The 18566-nt window shown below is 40.6% G+C and overlaps 1 protein-coding gene across 5 annotated transcripts in view; it reads left to right on the top strand.

The window, feature by feature from the left end:
- The window catches only part of tfeb (transcription factor EB), a 44917-nt gene extending 27514 nt beyond the window's left edge, over window positions 1–17403 (top strand). For 4 of the 5 annotated variants that reach the window (XM_012874919.3, XM_021322737.2, XM_036152035.1 and 1 more), the window contains 10 exons: window positions 2112–2216; window positions 3523–3690; window positions 7250–7348; window positions 8776–8964; window positions 9783–9872; window positions 14006–14123; window positions 14252–14308; window positions 14658–14733; window positions 16003–16150; window positions 16234–17403. In XM_012874919.3, coding sequence (XP_012730373.2) covers window positions 2187–2216; window positions 3523–3690; window positions 7250–7348; window positions 8776–8964; window positions 9783–9872; window positions 14006–14123; window positions 14252–14308; window positions 14658–14733; window positions 16003–16150; window positions 16234–16800 — 1542 coding nt within the window. In that variant the 5' untranslated portion in view covers window positions 2112–2186 and the 3' untranslated portion in view covers window positions 16801–17403. The remainder of the gene's footprint in view (window positions 1–2111; window positions 2217–3522; window positions 3691–7249; window positions 7349–8775; window positions 8965–9782; window positions 9873–14005; window positions 14124–14251; window positions 14309–14657; window positions 14734–16002; window positions 16151–16233) is intronic. The other variant, XM_036152036.1, reaches the window with a different exon arrangement.
- The last annotated feature ends 1163 nt before the right edge of the window (window positions 17404–18566 follow it).

The following is an 18566-nucleotide window of genomic DNA, read 5'->3' as shown; positions in this document are numbered from 1 at the left end:
CTAAATGCTTCCTTCTGCTGACATGTGTTATGGGGATGTTGATTTCATATTCCTGCAGGACTTGGCACCTGCCCACTCTGCCAAATGTATCAAAACCTGGTTCATTGTCCGTGGTGTAGCTGTGCTTGACTGGACAGCAAACTAGCCTGACCTGAACCACAGAGAAAATCTGTAGGATATTGTGAAGAGGAAGATGAGCGACACCAGACCCAACGATCTAGATGACTGAAGACAGCTATCAAAGCAATCTGGGCTTCCATTTCTCCTCAGCAGAGCCACAGGCTGATCGCCTCCATGCCACGCTGCATTGATTAGGGCTGGGTATCATCTAGGATGAGCCGATTCGATACGATTCTCGATACACAGCTCACGATACGATACGATTCTCGATACATAGCTCAGCTTGATTTGATTCCAATATCGATATTTATTACTTTGAATTAATGCTCAGTGATTCAATCACCAAAATCAGCCAAATATTATGTTTATGTTCTATTTATTGATCACAGACATATTAACAGGAAAATAAAGTGCATTTGCTTCAATGCATTTAACGTGTCACGGAAACCAAAAATGTGCCCAAAAATCTGATTTTAGGGACAAAGGAGCTTCTAAAATCCTGTCGGCCGTTCCACAAATTCGTCTCACTCGCTCTCCTTCGCTGTGAACTGTAATGGTTGCGCTGTAATAACGCCCCCTAGGGTCTTCGGTTCTCCACAATCACTATCAAGCTATTTCTGGATAATGTTCACCTAAACTAGTGCACTTTCACATCTCCCACAGGTGCTGGGTCCCAGGTATTAAGTGTTCACTTATATACAGTAATCTTGTATTTTATTTATTTATGTTCTTTCACTTTCTTTTTTCAAATATCACATTACACATGTCAGCTTACATAATAATATATATGATTTAGCAATGGCATCTAGGTGTTATTCGAGTGTATCTGTTGCTTTATGTCTGTTGGTTGTGCTGTTCTTTTTGTGTCTCTTTCCAGGTGATGGAGCAGACAAAGAAGGTTTTATCATTCTCTCCCTTTTATCTCCTCTTTCTTTCACCTCTACTCTTTTTTTTCTTTTCTTTCACTTTTTGTTCTTCCTTTACTCTCCCATTGTCATGTCCATATAATTTGAAATTCTCCTTGCAGGAATCATAATAAAGCTATTTACAAGCATAAATCAAGTGGAGCACTATGGCGAAAGCCGTTTGCTCCACTTGTAAAAGCAAAATCTGCCGAGCTCTATCTGGCATTGAGACATCAATTCCTATTGCCATATTGCTAGACAGGACACTGGGAAAAAAAAAAAAAAAAAAAAAACGCCCCCAGAGGTTGGGAGGTATATCGATATTGAAAGCCAGAATATCGATATTAAATCGTTTTTAAAAATATCGATATTAATCTTTATATCGATTTTTATGCACAGCCCTAGCATTGATGCAGTAATTCATGCCAAAAGAGGCCCAACCAAGTATCGAGAGCATTAAAATTATCCTACTTTATCCTCAGAAGCCTGACATTTGTTCCACATATAATTTTGTACTGATCATATGTAACATTCTAATTTTGTTATGCCCTGATTTTTTTTTTTCATTATCTATAAAACATATTCACCAAAATTTCAAGAATAAGGGCTTGAAATGTTTTACTCTCTGTAACGCATCTATACAATAAATGAGCTTCACTTTCTGACATGGTTGTCATAGAATATTTCACTTTTTCGCAGTAGTCCGGTGTCTTTAGACTTACCTGGATATAGCCTTACATCAAGCATGACCAAGGCTAGTTTTTTGTGTTTTATCTTGAGATAAGACATGAAAATCCAAACCAGCTGAAAATCCAGAATCAGCATAGTTGTTGCATATGTTTTAATCTTCCACCCTAAAACAAATGCAGTTTAAGTAGCTCAACCTACACTTAAGTTTGATCGTGATAAAGAACTGTTCTCCGGTCATCATAAGCATGCCTCTTTTTAATGAAATCAACTGATCCTAACAACTATGACATTTTGCAATGATCAGATAATTTCCACTATCCCTATCTGTTTCCCTCTCTGATGTTCTCCTCCCCTTCTCTAACCTTACACCTCTGTCGTTCCGTATCTCCTGCGCAGATCGCTCTACCTCTCGGGCTGGACTGTGGTGCATTAACGTCGGCTCGCCCTCCCCTGCCCCCTCGGCCCCCAGCCATGGCCTCACGCATCGGGCTGCGAATGCAGGTACAACACCGCTTTGTTCAAACTGGAGGAAAGCATCAGCCGTGGATGTTATATGTTGTTGCCAGTGCTTGCTGTCGTCCTAATTTTGGTTAAGAATTTAATCTCAGTTATTTCGTGTTTTGGTTGAACAGCAACTAAAGTGCTTTGCTGAAGTATTCATATCCCTTTGAATTTTTTTACATTTTGTCATGTTACAATTACACTTGTTTCTTGTTTTTCTTTTCTTTTTTTTGTAATTGACCAACACAAAGTAGACTACAATTTTAAAGAGGTTAATTTTGGGTTTTCTAACTAGAAACTTTAAAAAGTGATAAATGCATTTGTGTTCAGCCCCCTTACTTCATACTTTTGCTGCATTTACTGCAGCAAGTCTATTAGTGTATGTCTCTACAAGCTTTTCTCATATAGAAAGGTGATTATTTGCCAATTCGTCTTTGGGGGGGAAAAAAAAAAAAACTATTGTGAAGTGTTCTGAAACCCCTTAGAGGTTATTACAATAATTGGGCTGTATTTAGCTATGTCAATCTTCCAATCAATCCTAATCAACTTTCATGTACCTGCTCAGCACTTTTGATCGTCTTGTTACTGAAAAGTACTTTATAAATAAACTTTCCATGCTGATAAAGGCAAATGTGCGGCTGTTGCGTTGAGTATGACACCAAGTGTTATTTTACTATCAATGGTGCATGGTTAACAGTAAAGGTTTGGTCTCGTCTGACCTTCTTTCACATGCTTTTACTGTTTATCCTTCATGGCTCTCTTCAAATGGAACATCCTATGGCTTTTGTTTAAAGATGGCTTTATTCTTGCAACCAGATTTGTGGTGTGCATACCTCATAGTTGTTCTATCAACATATTCCCCAACTCAAGTCTTAATTAAAAAGGCTGGATTTTTGCATCGATTACTCCAGATAGATTATTTATGTTAGTTTGATCACTTCTAAGGGAATTGGATGGATCAGATTTCTTTTGGGGTTTTAAAACAAAGGGACCTGAATACAAATGCAACATCATTTATTTTTAATTGTAAAATGCTTTTATAATCATTTATAATTTTTCTTTCTCTGCCTCACAATTATGTGCTGCTTTGTGTTGATCGAAAGCATAAAAAAAAGAAAATACACCGGAGTTTGCGTAACAAAAGAGTTCAGTGGCTTTAAATACTTTCACGAGATCCCGTATATTTTCATACAACTCGCTAACGGTTTTGATCTGCATGTTTCACATTTGCATAATTGTCCGAATAACCGACTCTACTCCTGGACCCCCTAAGCATTCTGAGACGTTTGTGCTTGCTTGCGTCCAGCTGATGCGAGACCAGCTGCAGCAGGAGGAGCAGCGTGAGCGGCAGCAGCAGCAGAACATGGCGATGCAGTACATGCAGCAGCGCATGGCCGGGCCACCTGCACCCACGCCGGCCATCAGCACCCCGCAGCAGAGCCAAAGCATGCAGGTTCCCGTGGAGGTCCTGAAGGTCAGTGAAGGCCACAAGCTTGGATTGTTACTGACCTGCTGGTATTAGGTTCAGTGGTCAGAAAGCTTTAGGAAATATCGTTCGGGAAAAAAACCAGGATGGTAAATCTATACCGATTACCGGTTGGATGAAATTCTGTCTATAAAATCGTAAATGTTTTAAACCACTGGGGAAAATTTCCAATCAGTAAAACTGATTTGTGCATTTCTTGTTTTTTATTAAGTTGAATTCTTGTTTTTGTGCATAGCATTACAATTAAGCGTGGCTCATATGCATTTTCAAAACCAGAAATGGCAGGAAGAAAAATGTAAAAGTTACAAACATCTGCCGTTTGATCCGTTTTCTCTGAACACGATATCTTCTCTCTCCTCTTAATTTCTATTTTACTCGACTTGGGAATAAAATGAGTGGTTTTGTGAAATCTCTTTGACTCCAACCGGTACAAACACAACCTGCATTACAAAGGAACAATAACCAAACAGTATGTATTTACAGGCTGGTTTCAGAGGACCTGGCCGTGGCTGGGCGCTGTGACAGGAATGTGCAGAGGAGGCAGTCAGGACTACATTGAGCATTCTGACCAGCAGCTCGGCTGTAAAGCCAAAACTCAAGAGACAGGTTTGAGAAAGGAGGAAAAAGGAAAATGGCAGGGGAGCAACAAGCATGTAAGACAGATGGGGGAGATAGGAGACATTTGACATGTTTTTTTTTTTTTTTTTTCCTCTCGATAGGCCAGATAGGGGTGATGCAGATAGGGCCGGACAGGGGCAGATAAAGCAAAGTGACATTTTGCCTGATTCCAGAGATGCCTGTTTGTCCTTATCTGCTGTTTGTGCGCAACACTCCCTCAGATGCTTTGTGTTTTTCTGTCCTGTTTGTAACTGTATATCTGTCCAGCGTGTGTGCAGTCTTTACAGTGTGGGGCAACACGCCGATATTGTATTGACCGTTGGTTTTTGTGCGCATGTGTGTGTGTGTGTGTGTGTGTGGTTGAATGAAACGGCGTTTATGAATCTCAGTGTTTTTCCTGTCGTAGACAAAGGAAGCTCTCTCCGTCTGTCCGGCCTTCCGAGGCCCGTCATACCTCCTGCGACACATTTCTGTGGAGTTTGTCTGTTCTGGTACCGCTCAGCCTCACGGGTCCAGCTGTCACAGCCGAGTTGATGTTTCCTTTGCTCATCCTCAGCGCTACATTCTTTTTTTTTTTTCTGTGTCTGTTTGTCAGTGTGGATTTCTTTTTTCTTTTTTTGTTCCTCCGGCGGCAAGGTTAGGAGCTGAGAGACAGGAATGTAATCATTCGCGTTCATTGTCCGTTTGTCAGCAAGGTTATGCAATAACCAACAAAGCCAAATTTCAGGGAACTTGCAGCGAGAGAAATGACTTCATAGCTTTCTGCGCGTGTAGATCATTCTACTTAACACTTCAGAGAATACAACCTAATCTCTAGTGCTATCTGATCCCCCATTGCTACGTCTTTACCTACCCGTGTTCCTTCTAGATGTCCATCATCAGGTTATGTAAATAGACTTTATGTCTGCGCACTGTTTAGGTCAGAGGTTTGCAAACACTCATCATCAGCAGGAATGTCCTATTGATTTGGGCTTTTAATGATGCGTTTGAACCTTCTTCTTTTTTTTTCCTAGGATGAAATGATCATGGAATATATAACATCAAGGATCATTAAAAAATAATTTAATGTACAAATTAGAATGTGCTGAGGGTTTTCTCTACAGAAAAGTCAGAATACACAAGAACACGCAGACATCCCTGCACCCCTAGTAACGAATGTTGCTTGAAACCAGTTACTTCCTGGCTAAACGTTTGACCACTTCTCTTACCGGAATTGGGAGAGATTATTTAAATGAATTGGTGTTCTGACACTGGTCTTGCTCTTGAGCACAAGGTGTACATTTTCCAATGGGCTGGGGGTGTAGTCATTCAAGAAGCCTGCTCTGTTCATTGCTAGTTTTGATACATGTTCAGGATTATTTTCCTGGTGAAATATCTTAACTTAGCCCAGGTTTTCTCTCATTTGACCCAAACTGTCGCCCTCTGGTGAGAGAAAATGTATTATAATGATCCAGAACTACTCAACATCCGCCAGGGTCAAGCCTGTCAGTGTCCTTGTTCACAGTTAAATAAAGTTTACGTCATGGACACCATAGAGACACTGACCAAGAGAGACACCGCTAATCCAAGATTGGCAGCTTTAAATGTGACTACAATTTTTAGCTGCCCACATCAGCAAAGCCAAGTGATTTTGGAAAAAGAGGAAGAATGGTGAGAATTTCACAACCAACACTGCTGTCCTATGTGTCAAGCACAGTGGTGGAAACGTCATGCTGTGGGCCGATTTCATGCCAGAAGTACTGGAAGTGGATGGAATAATAAAAATAAATAATTAGCTTCAGATTCTTTAACCTTGAACACACATCAAAGACAGTTTTGAAATGGATGAAGTGGGCTACTGTTAGGTTTCAGAAATGGTCCGGCCCTCAGTGTTTTTGAAAATGTGTTTAATATGCATAAAAGTCGGGCACTTTGCACGAAGCCAACCAATTTAAATGAGTTCTACCTATTCTGCCAAGAAGAGTGGTCAGATTTCCAACTAGAATCAGCTCCGCACTTAATTAATAGTTACAAAATATGGAGACGTCCCTGTAAAATGTATTTAAATGTTAGTGGAGATGCATGCAGATAGTTGAGCTTGGATGTATAATCTTAAGGCTGTATTGATTAGAGAAACTATACATTTAATTCAAACTTGGACACCCAGCTCTTGTTTCTAACAAAACGTTCAAAGTTGCTTTTATCATCAGCCCAGTCTGAAAAAGAACGCTGGGAATGTATCATTGAAAGAAATTAATGAAAAAGTAGATATGCTATTCATGCCAAATGTTAGTGCCTGTAAAATTCCGACTGAAACCCATTTCAGGTGAGAAAACAAATAATTTTGGGCCTATTTGCAAGCACTGCTCATGAAACTAGGACCAAGTGTCCCATTGGAAAAAAATTTAATGCAGGCCTGCGTTGAAGGTGGAAACCAGGTGAAATGAGATCCAGCGGTAGAACTGGCTTTGACGAGGGAGTTGTAAAAAAACAAGCAGAAAATATCTGTTCACTGAAATGTTTCTGTTCTTCTTATATCATTCTGCTCTTGGCCATTAAAGCGGATAAACGAAGGAAGAGGCATATCTCTACTTAGCTATGGCCTTTGATGAAGGAATGAGGCCGGCCCATGGGTCTGTCCAGCCACACTTGAGGATTTAGTGCAGCTTTACCTCTAGACATCCCTGACTGGATGCTATGTATCCTGTTCTATCACATCACTAAAACATAAAGGGGTCTAAGCACGATCTGGAATGGGTCTAAATATTGGTGTTAAACTCTTTTGAGGCAACTGGCTTTAATATTTCAGTTTTTGTGAAGGTGTATTTAGGAACCTTTTGTTAAGGTTTTTGTTATTGAAATCATTGTTAAAATGTATCTTTGGAAAACTAGAAAATGTACAATTTCTCTGTTAATCAAAAATTAATTACTATGTTTTTGCTTTACATAGGTACAAACCCACCTGGAAAACCCAACCGACTATCATATCCGTCAGTCGCGAAGACAACAAGTGAAAGAATATCTTTCCACCACTTGTGCCAACAAACAGGTATTTGTCTGTCGAACGGTTGGCCGTGCGGAGAGCGCGGCTAAAGTATGCATACCGCTTGAACTTTTTGCTGTTTCCTGTGATAGACAAACACAAAGTAGTGCATCACTGCTAAGTGGAACAAGAAAGATAAATGTTTTTTTTTTATTTATTTATTTTTTACTAATCAGAATATGGAAAGTATAGTGTGTATGAATTTATTTCTCCCTGAGTCAATGGTTGGGAGAACCATCTTTTGTAGGAATCAGAGCTGCAGTGTCTTATGGGTATTTCCAGATGTGCACATTTAGATTCTGTGAAGTTGGCTCATTTTTCTTTGCAAAAAGGCCTCAAGCTCAGTCAGACTGTGACTCTGTGAACATCAATTCTGCAGTGTTGCATCCTGTTTTCATTCTGATTAAAATCTGGGGTTCCGGTGGGTCATCATAACACATTGATAAGCTTTTATTGGAATTATTCAGTTGTCAGCTTTGCCCGTGTCTTTAGTGTCAGTGTCTGGCTGGAAGTCTCTATCAGGTTTTCTTCCAGGATCGCCCTGTGTAGCTAGCTCTCCCTCTGAAAGGAAAATATCACAATGAAAAGAAAAGCGACATGACGCTGCCAAAACCCATATGTCACCATGGGGATGGTGTGTCCGGGTCATGGGCACTCAGTTTCCTACCTGATAGCCTTTGGCATGTAGAACAAAAAAGTGTCATTTTGATCTTATCTGGCCAGGGCAAGGCCTTCCACAAGATTGGGAAGGGGACGCTGATGGCTTTCCTCTCTTCCTTAAAGGCCAGGTTTTTACCGTACATGACCAAAAATTATCCCGTCAACAGCTTCTTCTATCTGAGCTGTGGATCTCTCTAGCTCCTCCAGATTTATCATGGGCTTCTTGCCTGATTTTCTAAACAAATGCTCTTGGTTTGCAGTTGTCCCATACACTTACTGGTTGTGGAGGCCGGATTAAGCGCTCTGTGAGATGTTCCAGTGTTAAAACCTTTCCACAACTGCATCCCTGACTTGTCTGCTGTGTTCCCTGGTCCTCATGGTGCTGTCTGCTCTCATGTTCTCTAACAAACCTCTGACACCTTTTACAGAACAGCCGGATTTTTACTGAGTCTTTATTTACTAATTAGAGGACTCCTGAAAGAAATTACCTGCAATTGATGTTTTTTTAGGCATATCAGGGCAAAAGGGTTTGACTATAAATATGTGCCATCTTTTTTTTTTTTTTTTTCAGATTTGAATTTGTAAAAAAACAAAAAACTTTTAAAGTATGTGTTTAGTTTCCACTTTCTATTTATGCCCTAATTCTGTGTTGGTTTGTCACATAAAATCCTGAAAAACCACATGGAAGTTTGTGATTGTAATGCAACAAAATGTGAAAAACCTCCAATAGTTATGAATATTTTTCAACATCACTGCATCTCTTGTGTCTGCAGACGGTCCACTCGGTGGCGGGGCTCATGCCGCCGTCTCCTCCCACAAACATGGTACCCGCGGGGGGTTCTGCGTCTGCACCTCCGCCCCTACACTCCCCACACATGCTCAAGGAGCAGCTCATGTCAGGGAACAGCGCCCCCAACAGCCCCATGGCCATGCTCAACATCGGCTCCAGCCACGAGAAGGAGGTAGGCGCCTTCGAGGGTGCTGGGCACACTGTGGGACAAACATAAACCGATAAACATTAGGTTCATGGTCTGCTGTTAAAGCTCGGTTTGCATGGACCCAACACAAATATCCCGCGTTACAACTTTATTATGCCAATATATAAAATTACAAGGGTTGAAAATTAGCTCAAAAACGACATGATCTCCACTTTTTATGAAAGCATCATAATGTTTTAATTGTTCTCTGGTGGGAGCAGCACTTCGCGAGGGAACAGTAGGTGAGTTGGAAGAAAGTGGCGACTAACTGAGAGAGACAATTAGTGGAGTTTAAATGCTCCATAATGGCCTTCCTGCAGTAATTACAGCTTAACAAGTGACAGAGGAACAGCAGAACGCAGGGGCCTTTGAACCTGGGAGACTTTGACCAACACTCTGCCTTCAACTCTCTTTTTCTCTCTGAGACAAATTATTTTTTCAAAGCTGAGAATGAGGTCTCTAAATGTTGCTCATTTCTAAAAGCTCTTGTTAAATATATATTTATAAAAAAAAAGGTGGCAGTGGTTTAAGTGCTTTACTTGCTGAATATTTGAATAATGTTCCGCAATTTTTTTCTAGACTCTATTATCAAGAATCTTTAAACTTTTTTTTACAGTCACAGAAGAAACTCTTAGCTCTGTATAAACTGGATCAGTTTTTCTTGTAAAATGCCTTGACATGACATGCTCCGAATTGGTGATGTATAAATAATCTGAATCGAGCTCAGTTAAAACGCTGTGGATTTGACTTACTTTGTCATGTGATGCTGTTTGAATGAATCCAATTTTTTTTTTCTTTTGCAGATGGACGAGGTTATTGATGACATCATAAATATGCAGTCCAGTTACGATGACGTCCCGGGATACATGGACCCTATCCACATGCCAAACACAGTGAGTAGAGGGAACCCTCCTTCTAAAAAAAGACACAGATTCCTTCGCTTTCATGGAGTTTTATCTGACCCCTGTACTTTCCATCCAGTTAATGTGGAGGTAAAAGATCGAGTGCATCACTGGCTGTAAAACCTTATGAGGCATTTTTGTTACCGCTGATGTTTAGCTGTAAACATTTTCTCCCCCTTTACACTTTCTAGAAACATTTCTTTAAATAATAATTCTTTAAACGTTCCATCAAATTAAATTAGCATGCTGTGTTTGCAAAAATACTCATACCTCCTCTGCACATGTTGACACATTACAGCAACAAAGTTCAGCCTTGTTGGGATTTATTGCCGTAGATTAAAATAGGTGGAAGGAAAAAGTTGACAGATTTTTTACAAATAAACCTGAAAATTGTGGCATGCATTTGGATCCAGCCCCCTTTTCTCCAATACCTCAAAATAAAATCCAGTGCATCAGAAACTTCCTTCAGAAATCATCTAATTAGTAAATATACATGTGGGAACCAACACTGAGCATCGCCACCATCCCTATGGGGTCAAGCATGGTGGTGGCAGCATCATGCTTTGGGAGTGGTTCTCTTTGACAGGGAGAGGGAAGCTGGACGAGGTTGATGGGAAAATGAAGGGAGCTAAATACAAGGAGGATGTTGGAAGAAAACCTGGTAGATCAAAGCTCAAAGAGTTCATAGAATGGCCCAATTAAAGTTTCGGCTTTAATTCAATTCACGTTTTGTAGTAAGACTTTTATGTTCATTCAGTCAGTCTTCAGCTTCAGCTATTTTGCACACACACACACACACACAAAAAAAAAAAAACAGGCTAAAATGTGGAACTTTGCTACATGACAAAATGAGAAAACGTTCCAGAAGTATGACTACGTCTGCGTTGCATGACCTGCATCTATGAAAATAGGTGGATTGGGATAAGTTTCTTTTTGAGTAGGGTGTGAATTCTGCGGTATATCTTTTTACTTATATTCCATTATTTAGTGTGATTTAGTTTTAAAGCTCAGCAATTAACGAAACAACACTATTTTTAAGAATGTTTAACTACTCTGCGTCCCTTTCTAGCTTGTTTAGATCAGTGCGATGAGGGAAACTATGTTATTTGATTTGAATTGTTGTTCTGTCAGACTTTAGGGACTTATTTGAGCCCAGTAAATCCGTCCTGTAGTTGGATATAGCAAGTCAGCCATTAGTACAGAGTCTCACTTCTCATTTTTCACTACAACAGCCCATGTTGTGAGTGTTTGCCACTATTATTGGATATTATTAGGCTCATCTATTAATTAAACCACAGCGAGTTAATGTTTCAAAGCAACCATTGAACCAATGAGTGTTACTTCAAATCCAATTTTTTCATTCAGCATGTATCCGCGGCGTTCCAATCAGTTTTGTCTTTGTGCAGCCATAAACAAAAAACACATAGACAGACAAAGTGAAGTGTATGAAAAAAAAAAAGAAGTGTATAATTGGCTTAAATGCTAAACATTCCTGCCCTAAACCGTGTTGGACATAGTTAGAAACAGCAGGGAAGACACGCCGGGCCGAGGACTGTGCCGAGCTTTGTGTCCGAGAGAGCAAACTCAGAAAATTAACAATTAAGCCGCCACCGGTTAGAGTTCAACTTGTTTACAAGACATTCGGAAAGAGGGAGGTGGAGGAGGGAAAAAAAAAAAAAAAAAAGGAGTGGGGGTGGGGGGGTGGATGTGGGTAGGGGCGATGAGGACAATTTATTCTGAAGGGAAAACAGGCTGAAAGTCCAGTTGGGGGAAAGTTCACTCCTGTTTGGTGGAGAACGGAGGTAGAAGACGAGCAGGAGCGCCGCTGAGGTCATTCTCTCAGCAGCGGCAGCAGCAGCAGCAGCAGCAGGGGAGGCGGGTGCCGCAGAACACTGCATGTGCTGCCCGAGCCCAGGAGAGAAGAAGAAAGCCCCCCCCCCCATTCGGCCTTTGTAAGCAAAGGAGTGTAGGATGAAGGAGATGAATAAGACGTATGCCATTGTGGAAGTTCTTGAAGGAGAACAGATTCAGCTGGTAAGATAAAAGCTCCCATGCTGCTTTAACGTGACTTTGATTTAGATCTGAGGAAGTGGGTTGTCTTTTTCTTATGCTGTGTGTTAGTAGCTTAAACTTTAGTTGGGAGATACAGTAGCAGCTTTTGCTTCCTCCTTTAATCATAAGACACAAATTAAGATTGCAAAGGACTGCTCTGTTGTTGTTTTTCTTACATTACCTTATTATTATTATTATTATTATTGAATATTTTTTGCTGCAGTTTAAGTCAAAGACTCTGCTACTTTCAGTTCACATTGTAGGTTTCTGAAGTTCGGTCTGACTTTAAATCAAAGCTGGCTCCGGCACCGTGTGCGTTTAACCCGACTTAATGCTGTGCAGAGAGTAGGAAACCCCACGCATGCGGCTGCCGCTTTATCTCACGCTGCTTTGTGTGGTTGATTGGTTTAATCACTTAAACTTTGTCTTTGTGCATGAGTCTGTGCTGCGCTGTGTGATTAGATTGGCCAGCGCGCACTAATCAATCGCGGGACGGACAGCGTTTCAAAAGATGGCCTTTAAGGCATTAGTTTGAAGCCGCGTATCAGTACGTTGACTGTGCTGCACAGACTCCAGCACCCCCCACTCCCCCACTCCCCCCTTCCCCTCCCATCGCCTTATTCCCTTTAATGTCAGAACAGTGAGTAAAATTCACCTGCTAATCCTGACGGGGATTAAGACAGCAAATTCCTTGGAATTCTTGGAATCTTTTAAAGTTCAGCAAGAGTCGGGGACACCGCTGAATGCCAGGCACAGAGAGGAGGTTTTCAAAAGTCTGCGAGCAGGTGGTGACACTGGGTCAGAAATGAGCTGCTAGTCAAATGAAGCGAGCTCGGAGGTTTTTTTTCCGATCGGGATGCGTGGGGTGCAGAAGCGTGGGGGGGGGGGGGGAAGTGGCTGGGGAAGAGCTAGGTTTTCTGTCGTCAGCAGAAATAATGTTAACATGACCCGGTGATAAAAAATAAAAACCAGACATTTATTGGGTTTTTATCACCTTATGATGATGCACTGATTTGTTGTAAACATTAACCCTAAAAAGCATCAGACCTCCCTAAAGGTGGATGGCCACACTTTTGAATAATGCTGCTGCTGGACATCAGCTCATTTGTGAATAATCATTTTAATGATTTTCCTTTACCATTTTTTTTTCCCCACACCTACACAGCTCAACTTTCTAATAAGTTTTTATGCTCATGTTAGTATAGAAAACATTGAATGTCATTGGCAAGCTGCAGACAGGCCTGTTTATGCTTATGTCTGCGAATGTGCCAGATCTCTTAGCTCGCACAGTAGCCTGCAGATTAAGTTATCTTTCCCTTTGAGCTCTTTATCTGTCAGGCCTCATTAGCAGCGCCAAATTCTTACCTACTGCTTTGGTGCAAGTGTGACCGGGCTCCTCTACGGTCCTAAAACTCATTGACTCCCTGACCTGCACAATTAAAGGGAAATCAGCTCTTTTTAACAGTCGCTGTAGACCTAAATCTCCGTTGTTATACAGCGTCTAAAGTGCAAGATATTGGAGTTTGGAGCACTTCACAGGTGTAAATTCAGGTGCAGGAGAAGGCAGAGGAGGCATCGAGCCATAAAGGCCGATAAGGTAGATAACGCGATTGTCAATCATTGCTGCGCGTTTGGCAAGCTGTTCTCAGGTGTGATGTTTTTTCATCATCTGCTGCTGGGTGCACTTCACAGCACAATAAACACGGACACTGACTTCATAAAGGTAGTTTACAAGGTGTATGAAGCTGTAAATGATTTCTCCAGAAGGAATAACAGATTTGAGTTATAGAAGAGGTGCAGATTGACAATATTCTATGCTTTATGCTGCATTTCATTAATTAGATTTAACTTTTACCTTTTTTTTGCACTTACAACCCAAGCAGACATGGACATAGTGGTATCACTTTTAAATTTGGACCTGAAACACATTTTCTTGTTATTTTGATTAAAAAAAAAACTTAAGTTGTTAAAATCAAATAGTTATTTTTGAGAATACTTAAAGTTAAGTCCATGTGTAAAATAAGATATCTACATGTTTTTTTTTTTCCCGTGTGTGCTGCCCGTTCCCTCAGCTCCCGCTTTCCAGCAGCCACCTGGACGTCTACACAGGTCCTGGGATGAAGGCGCCGACCATCGCCATGACGAGTAACTCCTGTCCCGCCAACCTGACCATCAAGCGAGAACTGTCAGGTGCGAACAACTACGTTTTTAAAACATTCGGTTCTCCAATTGTGAGCCTCTGGTGGATGATACAGACGTGCTGTCGTTTCCGCGCCACTTTGGCACCCTTTAGTTGATGAGTTTTTGTTTTTGCAAAGACGCAGAAGCCCGTGCGCTGGCCAAGGAGAGACAGAAGAAAGACAACCACAATCTAAGTGAGTATATTTGCGGCGGACACATTCAGACAGACACACACATCTTGGTCAGCCTCTCAGCCGTGCTTATTTAGCTGACTAGAGCAACAAGTGGGTGGATAGTTAACTTGATCATTTCTGCTGTTCTAGCACTTAAGAGTAATTGCCTGTGACTGTGTGTGTGTGTGCGCGTGTGGTTTGTGCATGTGTGTGTGTGTGTGTGTTTATTTTTTTACTGTTCTTTATTGTTTATCTCAAAAATGCAAAAATGTGCGCTTTCATAGTGCAAAGCTCAGAAATCAGGCGTAGACTATTACCCTTGCTAACTGTCTTGTTTTACTGTTTCTTTCTCTTTGCTCTTCTTCGATAGTTGAAAGGAGGAGGAGATTCAACATTAATGACCGAATCAAAGAGCTGGGCACCATGATTCCTAAAACCAATGACCTGTGAGTTCCTTTAACTTTGTTGGGTTTTAAAGCGGCATCTCAGTAAATTAGAATTTCATCAAGATTCTGTTTTAAAAGGTTGAACTCATGTTAGATTCATTAAACACTCGGTGACATATTTCAAGCAGAATGCACACAGATTACATAATACACACAGACTCAACAAGGCATATTGTTTCAACACTTTTTTTCTCTCTATGAAATCACTTGATTGCACTGATCAAAAACGTTTCCTAAAAACCTCAAAGCGTGCAAATAGTCCTGAAGTTCTAATAAGACATCCACATTCAAGTCAAAAAGTCAGATAGAAGTCCCTTTACAAACGATATAAATTACTGTGCTGTTGCATGAATTCATCGCCTGAACGCTCCATCGTCGATACATTCAAGCCCGCAGTAAATACTGCACGATAATTTGAAATCTTGTGGTCTACACAGTGATTGGAAAGCCTGCTGGCTTGATAGTTTTTGCAGCAGGCAGTTATTAACATCCTCTTTGTGGAGGATAAGTTACAAATGGCCATCCCCAAGAAAGCTGTCTGTTCAGAGTTCTAAATCTTAACATCTTAATGGAAAAATTAGGTGGAAGGAAAAAGTATATTAAAAAAAGGCAACAACACAGGCCGCAGCATTGAGAAGACTCTAAAGCAAAAACCGGCCAGGACTGTTGCTTAGATTTTGTAGTCCTAGTTTAGATAAAAGTACATTTTTCATTTTATTTTGAAATTAAAGTCCTAGAGTCTAGAGGGATGGAGAGGAACAAAATCAAGAAAATATCCTGTGTGCTGTTTCTGCAGTCAGCAATGACTCAGGCTGCCATCTCATCTGCTGGTGTTGGTCCACTGTTTTTTCTTGTTTTGTCCAAAAGTCAGCAAAACTGTCTACCAGTATATCTCAGAGCACTTCATGCCTCCCTCTGGTGACAAGCTGATTTCATTTCACAGGTCTTGGCACCCTTAATATAAAGTGCTAATACTGTTCAGTATATGGACCTATCTTTTCGTAAAGCTACATGTCTGTAATGAAATTACATTTTATGTGTCTTATGCAATAAAATTTTTCTGTGAATCAGAATTTTTTCATTATCTGTAGTCTATAATCATCAACATAACCTGAAATAAAGGCTTAAATATATCACTCTATGAATGGATGTATATATTATAAGTTTCACTTTCTGACCTTTGTTAATGGTATTCTGATTTATTGGGATGTATTTAGGGATTCAAAGGACATTGGGTAACCAGTTGTGTGTATTTAAATCTGTTTGTAGTGACGTGCGTTGGAACAAAGGTACCATATTGCGGGCGTCTGTAGAGTATATAAAACGCATGCAGAAGGATGTGCAGAGGTCCAGAGAGGTGGAGAATAACTTCAAAAGGATGGAGATGGCCAACAAGCAGCTTTTGCTACGCATCCAGGTAAAACACAAACGAAAATGCATAAACAATAGAAAAAAAATCAAGACGATAAATGGGATCATATTAGATTTTGGTCTCAACAGGAGTTGGAGATGCAGGCTCGACTGCATGGCCTGCCAAGCACCTCCCCATCTGGCCTGAACCAGAGTGAAATGATGCCTTCCTACGTAAAACAAGAGACCAGCCCCGAGCAGAACTTTTCTCATGCACAGCCACAAGTCCTCCACCAGGCTCAGCACCTACCCCACAGCCAGGCTCAGCCCCAACAGCACCACTTCCTCCCCCAGACCCACCTCCACCTTCAGAACCAGCTCCAGCCTCAGCCCCGGCAGCTGCCGCCGCTGCCGCAGCACCTCCCGCCCCAACAGCCCATCCAGTACCCAGCGGTGGGGAGCTCCCAGCCCTTTGACTTTGCCCAGTCGCTGGACTTGTGCGACGGGATACCCGGATTCTCAGACGGCATGTCGGGACTGGGCGACCTGGCCGCGCTGGACGTCCACGGGAGAAGAGGCGAGCTCAGCTTCTTGATGATGGACGAGCCTTTGTCCCCTATGGGTGGAGACCCGCTGCTGTCCGCGATGTCCCCCGAGGAATCTGTCGACTCCAGCCGCAGATCCAGCTTTAGCATAGAGGATGGAGACATCATGTAAAAAAGTAGTCGTTGCAGTTACACTGTATACAGCATAAAAAAAATAAGAAAGCCCCAAAAATATACACCTCACTCAAAACTAAATGAAGGATTATTTCCCAGGTTTCATTATCACGTATTTTTAAAGACTTTGTGGTACAGCTATATCTCTTTAAAGGTACGGTCTGAGATAGAAGGTACACCACTCTTTAGAGTCAGAGCCGGCCCAAGGCACAAGTAAACTAAGGTGCTGCTTGGGGCCTCCAGCCCAAGAGGGGGCGCCCACAAGTGTTTTACCTCTTAGACACAATATAGATCTCAAAATGTTATTAGAATGTTTTTAAAAGAATTCACTATTATTTAGAACATTGCACCTTAATTTGTTAAGGATTTAGATAAACTTACAGAAATTATAATCATTATATTTTCACATTTTGATCATGTTAAGGTTGATAATTTTAGTATTGCTAGTTTAATAATTTCCGCTGTTTGTTTCTGGGCTAGTCTCCTTTCAAAGACAATGCCACTGCAAACTAATCCGTTCATAAGTTACATTTATTCGTATTACCTTACCGGGGACCAAAAATGCCACAATTCAACACATTAAGTTACAAAATAATTTTTTTTCTATATATATATATATATATATATATATATATATATATATATATATATATATATATATATATATATATATATAGAAATGATGATTTAAATGAAACTGAAAAGACGTGCATTAAATAAATTGGTTGAATGCAAATCATCTGTCAATGTTAAAATTATTTAGTAATTAAAAGTATTTTTAAAGTTTGGATTCATTTTATGTTTAGATCATGAATAATTGAAGTATTTATATATTGAAATATTTAATTTTCCTATATGTCACAGCATATGGATTAGTTTGTCCATCATCCTTACCCATCAAAGTATGCAGGCGGTGCTATAGACCGTGTGGTTGGTGGTCTGATGAGTTGGATGTTTGATTAGTTATTCTTAGTTTAAGTTATTTCATAATGGTTGTAGCACAGGAAATGGGAAATACATTTTTAAATAATTATCTATGACTTTATCACAAATAAAATTTTAATTAATTATTTTAACATTTAATCATTTATATTGATAAACTATGATAGATAGATAGATAGATAGATAGATAGATAGATAGATAGATAGATAGATAGATAGATAGATAGATAGATAGATAGATGTGTTATTATATATAATTGTGGCACTTTTGGCCCTTCTCAAACCTACTGAGTCTGCATTGAAACGGGTTTTTTTTTTTTTATTATTCCAACAAATAATTTTGAAAAGGAATGGGGTGTCAAATCAGATTCTGCTTAGGCCCAAAGACTCTCTTGGGCCGGCTCTGTTTAGAGAAAACGTTTTGCACACACATTCAAGCGCCTGCAAGTTAATCTGCGCATCTTCAAGCTTTTCCTGGCAGGCTGAGCATTTTTCAAGTAGTGAACCAACCCGCACATCAGTCGTGCAGCACATCTAGCCGTATTTCCACCAGGGGAACTCTGAATCCTAGCCGAGCAGAGGAAAAAAACACCAGTAGCTAATTAGATTGACGTATCGGATCCAAGGGCAAACGGGGGCATTGTCTCACGTGATCGTTATTTACTCCCCGCCCCCACCCCATCCCCCTAACACACACACACACACACACACACACACACACCTCTTTTAATAACTGCAAAATGATTCGGCCAACGATGGTTAATAAAATAGAAATAGCTTTATGGTCCTGCGTGCATAATCCATCCTGAGGGGGAAGCAGTC

Source organism: Fundulus heteroclitus, chromosome 20 (genome assembly GCF_011125445.2).
Source record: "Fundulus heteroclitus isolate FHET01 chromosome 20, MU-UCD_Fhet_4.1, whole genome shotgun sequence".
NCBI lineage: Eukaryota > Metazoa > Chordata > Actinopteri > Cyprinodontiformes > Fundulidae > Fundulus > Fundulus heteroclitus.
This window is presented reverse-complemented; position numbering and strand designations above follow the sequence as displayed.